Raw genomic sequence first — 6,934 nt, forward strand, 5'->3', positions numbered from 1 at the left:
TGACCTCTGCAACCATTTAAGAAGATATATAAAAGTTTCTTTAATTAAAGTGTCAAACCACAGATGAAAATTTTATAAATGACCAGCTTTTTCCGCAGCCTCGCCCGCGCGGAATAGAGCCACCTACAAATGCAAATGAATTTTATATTCAACAACAAGTTGAATAAATTTCATGGTGCAATAGAGATTAAGTACGATGACCGTAGTCTTTATTCATTTTGAGCACTTTTTATTAAAACTCTCAATTCAACAGACAAAATTTATTTCCATAAAATCACATTTACAAATAAATAATGTAACTTAAACTTTTTATTTCTATTGCATCATAAAGACTCAGATATAGACGTTATTAAAAGCAAAATCACACATTATCTTAGTCCCTTTAGTGTATCTGACAAAAATTATAACAAAAACATGCACACATCAATTTTTATACTAATCATTGCCGATTTTAGGAACGTCATTGGCCTTTGGTTCATCAGTAGCGTCTTCTCTATCATCATCAATACTGTCTTGCTTCACCAAAATCGGCTTGCTGGATTTTATAAGTCCGTTTTCGTCGGCCAGCGGCAAAATGTCGCATATTAACGGTGATTCCACGCCTGGAAAAAAAAATCACCATAAGTATCTGGTATCTGCTTGGTGTTACAAAAATATATATTATACAAAAAGCATACATTTTCCAAACAAAACAAAACTGTATAAACATACATAAAGTCACCTCTATATCCCTTACGGGTTAGACAGAGTTAACAGTCTTGAAAAGACTGAATGTCTACATTCAGTTGTATGGCTAAATTATGAAATTCAGATTAGGATTGAGGTTCCGTGTGGTTCCCATGGATGTGGTAAAAGGCGACTATGGGATAGGCTTATAAACTTGGGATTCTTTTTAGATGATGGGCTAGCAACCTGCCACTATTAGAATCTCAATTCTATCATTAAGCCAAATAGCTGAACGTGGCCATTCAGTCTATTCGAAACTATTGGCTCTGTCTACCCCGCAAGGGATATAGACGTGACCATATGTATGTATGTATGTATTGAGGTTGCTAGTCCATCAAGCCTTCAAGAAGAATCGCAAGTGTGCGTTCCATTGGTCGCCTTTTACGACATCTATGGAGAAGCTATGGAATGGTCCTATTCTTAATTGCAGGGAACCACACGGCAATAACTTTTTCTATATACATAACATATATTAGGGGATCGTACTTAGAACTTATTTCAATTCGGCTTCAAAACTATTCTACTGAATTGTTAAAAATAACTTTTCATGATTCTAATGGCGTTAGTCCAGGTCGCGTATTCACCTCTTCGGGAGAGGAGCATGGCTCACCCGACACAGATTTTGTCGCGCAAAGAACTATCGCCGTTTCGTTTTTTACTATATTATGAAACGGGACAGGAATAGTCATTCGCGCGATAATAACGGCGTCGTTTACTACGTTTCTACTTTGGATTGGATGAATCAGATTTTTTTTACTAAACAACTCCCGTCTGATCTCCGCAACCTTTGCAAGGGAGACTAACAAGATAGTTAGATCATTTTAAACCCATCCAGTTTCCAAATGCAACATACATACATAAGGTCACATCTATATCCCTTGTGGGCTAGACAGAGCCAGCAGTGTTGAAAAGACTGAATGGCCACGTTCAGCTATTTGGCTTGATGATAGAATTTTTTTTAGGCGTGATGAAATACTAGGTATGGAATGGTATACTAGGTATGGAATGAAATACTAGGTAATGGAATACTTAGTTCCCGAACTATGCTTACCTAATATATAATGGCAGGTCCTCGGCTCCAATAAGTACAGGGAGACCTGGGCAGGACTGGAGGAGTTCTCCAAACATTTAAGCTTCACTTCAGTGCGGCGAGGCTGGCCGGTCTTATCGCAAACGTCACCGCCAGAGTATAAGTGCGAGACAGATGTGCGGTATTCTGAAGAAAAAAACATATAATATAGGTATATTATACATATAGGTACATCTATGTATACGTATAATATATAGGTATATTATACGTATACATAGATGTACCTATATAATATATAGGTATATTATACGTATACATAGAAATTTATGTTGTGATGTTCGTGTGGTTCCCGGCACCAATACAAAAAAGAATAGGACCACTCCGTCTCTTTCCCATGAATGTCGTAAAAGGCGACTAAGGGATAGATAGGCTTACAAACTTAGGATTCTTTTTTAAGGCGATGGGCTAGCAACCTGTCACTATTTGAATCTCAACTCTATCATAATGCCAAACAGCCGAATGTGGCCCATCCGTCTCTTCAAGACTGTTGGCTCTGCCTACCTCGCAATGGATATAGATGTGACTATATGAATGAATGAATGAAAATTTCACATTTTTGGCATATCTACATTTAGTCTCGCATAATTTTTGAAATATTGTAAATGTTATACAATATAAAGCTCTTACCAACAGGTTTAGGCGCCTTCCCCTTATTCTCAGCGATCCACTTGAGATGTTCGTCCTCGTCGAATTTCCCCAACAACAGAGACGTCTTCTCGCCGGCGCGGTCGACGTGGTACTGAGTCACGTGCTTGCCGTAACAGAACTCGTATTTCCACCAACCTGTGCCCTGGAAATAGGTTATTAAATATTAAGGTATATTTATACATACATATAATCCATGTACCTCGTCTGCGCAACCACGATCACTCTGACAAGAGTGTTCGACTAAGAAGAATACACTTGCAGGGTAGGAAGAGCCAACAGTCTCGATAACACCGAGAGGCCACGCTCAGCTGTTTGGCTAAATGATAGATATTTATGTTTATACAAGGCTAACTTTGGGCGGAGGAATTTCCAGAAAAAAAGTTGTATTCTAATGTGCCAAATTTCAATGTTCAAAATCGGTCCCGAAGTTTTTCAGTTAATTCTTAAACTTGTGACATTTCTATAACGCGATGAGCTTAGCCATCTTAACAACACAGTTTTCGCCGTTCAAGAAGGCTCTGACATCTTTGCTTCTGGTACCACCAGTGGCGTAACTATACCATTCGTGGCCCGTGGCAAATTCATCGGATAGGTACGTTCTAAAACTGGGTTACAACACTTACAACCCTTTTTTTACAAAAGCTTTGAATTTTTAATATTTTTTTTACTTGTGTAGGAAACTGAGTAGGTTACAAAAATAAATCAAAGACTAAAACTTTTTTTTACTAAACATGTATGATAAATAAGAAATGTTGGGAGTTGAGATTCTCCTCTGACCGGGGGCCCCTTCCGGCTGGGGGCCCGTGGCATTTTGCCGACTTGCCACCTTGTAGTTACGCCACTGGGTACCACACTCTTCACGCTTAGCATTCGGAAGTAACACTAAGATCTTACCAACTGAGAAACAATAACCTTACTACACACTACTACTTACCCCGTTCAAACAGTTTTCGCCGTTCAAGAAAGCTCTGACAGGGGAATCGTCACTAATAGTGGGTGCTAATTGTGTAATCTTAGCTTCTTCTACCACATTATCCTCGCTTAGTGGATGAAGCTCGAACTTCAAGTGTGTCTCTCCGTCCTACAAATATAATATTTATTATTAACAATCGTAGACCTAGGCCCAGCAAGGCACGCGCGTCGCCTTTTTTATGGCACGAAAAACTATCGCTGTCTCGTTTCAAGTTATAATCGTCATAAAAGCGACGCCAGGCTGCGGGGGTAGATTTACTCCCGTGAAAATTTCAAAAGTACACTAGTTAGTCACTTTCTGCATCAAATTCTATTAAAATTGGTCTATTGGTTTTTAAGTTTATTTTTTACAGCAAAAAAAATATTTGGATACAATGATGACTATGAGTATTTATTATAACTTAACCATATATGTATTTAATATTTTTTTTGTGTATCTTGTATGTTAATTTTTTTTGTAGTTTTTCAGTATGCATGTGCACTTTATCGCACCACCAACCTAAAATTTTTCTGTTTGATCAGCCGGTAGAGAATGCAAACAGCATTAAGTCCGCCTTTTGTAATTTTTTTTTAGTGCAATAATGTTTTATAAAAATAAATAATAAGCTTGCCAATTCCAAATTTTTGCAACATTGAATATTGTTGATTACATTTGAAGGCTTGTTAACATGTTAGATTAATATTGCTCTAAGAAATACTTTACCTTTACTGCTTTATTTGGTATATAATTGAAAAGTTCTTAAAAACATTCAGAGTATTCATGGAGATAACAAAAACCCTTCTTACATAAGCATTTAAAGCTATATGGATCTCTCAACAGCAATAAAAACTTACCTTAAAAATGTCAAAAATAAAATAAATACTAAAATAAGCGTAAAAAAGCTGTACAATAATAATTACCTTCTCAATTTTTTCAACTTTCAATACAGCCATTACATCCGGCTCTTTATCCTGAATGTAGCAACAGAATGGTTAATCAAGCTCTATTCTACTAACAAAAAACTTCACACTACATACAAGATTATAAAAAAATCTAGACTATATTTTTAAAATTCAAATAATACAAACAAAACAAAACAATACAGGAAAAAAAGTTAATTCTTTTTTAAAAACATGTAAGAAAACAGCACAAATACGAACACATAAGAACAGATTTCGTAAAAAGGTTGTATTATAAAAGACTAAGGATAAAAAATATAATTAAAACATATAACTATATTTTCTTGGAAAATACAAACTAATTTTACTTTTAATACTAGAAAGGGTAAATCCTATTCTTATTAATAGAAATCACAGTTAAAAAAAATACATAATAGTTACTCAACATTAATTGTCCAATTAGAAAACAAAATTCTACGAAACTCTAACTATAAAAATTACTAAAAACAAACAATCACACTAAATGTTAAAATATTAATATTTACTTACATTATTCGTCAACCGAATAGAGTGATGGTGGAACCTCAAACTGTCGACCTCCATTTTGAGTAAATTTCTTGGTTTCTTCGGAGCATCTCCTATGGAGAAGCAATCAATCACATTCTCTGTGACCTGATTTGGTTTAAACTGCGGATGTTCACAAAGTAGCGGAGATAGGATTACAATCTCATACTCGCAAGTGGATGTCTCTTTAAAAGAATACACTTCATGTTTGCCGTGAGCGTAGCAGACGTACAAAACTCTAGTAGCACGAGGTTTGCCATTCAAATCACATATTGTCCCTGGAATTTATTTCAATTATTTTTGAATATTTTATTTGGAAATATCAGTTGAAATTGTATATATTGAAGACTTGTGTCTAAACAATAACCTATTTAAATTTAAATATGATAAACCTGCTCACCTTCTTCAAACAACATCTCAACGTAAGGCAGTGTTATTCCCTCAACCTTAGTGGTTTTGAATGGTTCCTTCTTCTCCATAGCAGCTATCATTTCCTCCTCTAACTTCTTTTGCCGCTGAGTGTTCCAGTGCCCCAGATAATACTGTTGAGTCTTCAACTGCTTTCCTTTAATAAAAACAAGTACAGTTTAAAGTATGATTATTTTTAGAAATATATGTAGGTTATATATGCAAAGCTCTTTAACCTAAACAAACTTAATTATAAATAGTTATTTACAGTGATATATGCTTGTTAAAGGCACATTTCTTATAAGAAACATGAATTAAAATCAAAAATAACATTATCTTACCATCTCTCTCTTCATGATACTGCCTTATATGTGATCCATGGCACACTTCATAGCTCCAGTAACTCTCTAACCTAAATGAGCATATCTTTTGGCCAAACAGAGGCTTCAGGAGGTTGAGCGGCAAAGCTCCAACATGCTCTTCAGGGCTGGATGACTGCTTGGGCTGCAACTCCGGAATGTGGCATTCATATTGCTCTTTATTTGTTGTTGTTACTTTTAACACTTCTTTTTTCTGGAATGACAAGACAATTTTGAATAAGCTCTCAGATCAGTTGAGTAAGCAGATGTTAACTTTTTTATAGTTTTTATTCTACTAGCTGGGAGTGAAGCTGAGAAAAAATTAAATTATTACAACACAGAACATATTATGACAATCATCATCAAGAAAATAGAGATTACCTGTAATTGTGAGTTTCTTGTGTTTCCTTCAACTAAATTTTCCAAGTTTTCTGGAGACCCCGGCCAATTTATAGAGAAGAGTATTGTATCGTCAAATCCCTTGTAATCATGTTCAATACAAGATACAAAACCCACAAAACACAAGCTTACGATTAAATTCATTTTTAAGATTGTTTTAATTTCCTACCTACAAGAACATGATTATTAGAGAAAAATTAAATGCACAGAATTTAAAATTAATAAATTTGTTTTCAGTTAATGTATAACTTAAATGAGCTAAATTAAATTGTTTCACAATTGTTAGAATTATTTAATTTTGGTTTGGCTCAATATTAGATCATAAATTTGTAAGTTATGATATTTAAAAATCAACCAACCAACATCTTGTTTGTCATCTTCAAAACATTGAGTGAGTTGGAAAGTTGTCATTCGTCAAAAATTATGACAGTTGAGAATAGTCGACCCAACCTTTATAATAGTTGTGTATCAGATTGGTGTAAATGGAATCAGTCCGTAAACTTATGCTACGTAAGATCAAGGGAAATCTTATGTGCGCGCATGGATGTAAAATAAAAAAAGACTGAGTCAGAGAGAGATCTACTAAGCAAAAATCTAAATAATTTACTTTTATGAAACAAACTGCAACTCAGATGCTGAAGACATTTTAGTTTAGACTAGCAATATTTACAAAGGCAAAACTGTTCCGAACAGGATAGTAGCTTGTTTATTGGTGGTAGTGACATAGTAATCGAGTATTTGTAGTAAAGTATTTTTAGTAGATCTATTATAAAATCGACGACATAATTTATCTAATTTCTATAATTAAGATACTGGGTATCTCATGTATTTAAAAAAAAAAGCTAATGAAAATTAAAAAGTGCTTTTCGGGAACTAATATTTCATAAGA

At 34.7% G+C, this 6,934-nt stretch overlaps 1 protein-coding gene across 2 annotated transcripts; it reads right to left on the minus strand.

Annotated features, from left to right (window-relative positions):
- Positions 1 to 245: 245 nt before the first annotated feature.
- LOC106130883 (endoplasmic reticulum lectin 1) lies at positions 246 to 6,524 on the minus strand. Of its 2 annotated transcripts, XM_013329819.2 has the most exons (10): positions 6,405 to 6,524; positions 6,028 to 6,214; positions 5,629 to 5,860; positions 5,280 to 5,444; positions 4,865 to 5,157; positions 4,337 to 4,387; positions 3,399 to 3,545; positions 2,444 to 2,606; positions 1,778 to 1,942; positions 246 to 602 (listed from the first exon to the last, which is right to left on the minus strand). In XM_013329819.2, exons 2-10 carry the CDS (start codon positions 6,187 to 6,189, stop codon positions 436 to 438), a joined length of 1,545 nt encoding a protein of 514 aa, XP_013185273.1. In that variant the 5' UTR covers positions 6,190 to 6,214; positions 6,405 to 6,524; the 3' UTR covers positions 246 to 435. The 2 variants fall into 2 exon arrangements, with proteins under 2 accessions (XP_013185273.1, XP_013185274.1); XM_013329820.2 differs by lacking the exons at positions 4,337 to 4,387; positions 6,405 to 6,524 and having other exon boundaries at positions 6,028 to 6,398.
- Between the last annotated feature and the right edge of the window lie 410 nt (positions 6,525 to 6,934).

Source organism: Amyelois transitella, chromosome 14 (assembly GCF_032362555.1).
Source record: "Amyelois transitella isolate CPQ chromosome 14, ilAmyTran1.1, whole genome shotgun sequence".
Classification (NCBI taxonomy): domain Eukaryota; kingdom Metazoa; phylum Arthropoda; class Insecta; order Lepidoptera; family Pyralidae; genus Amyelois; species Amyelois transitella.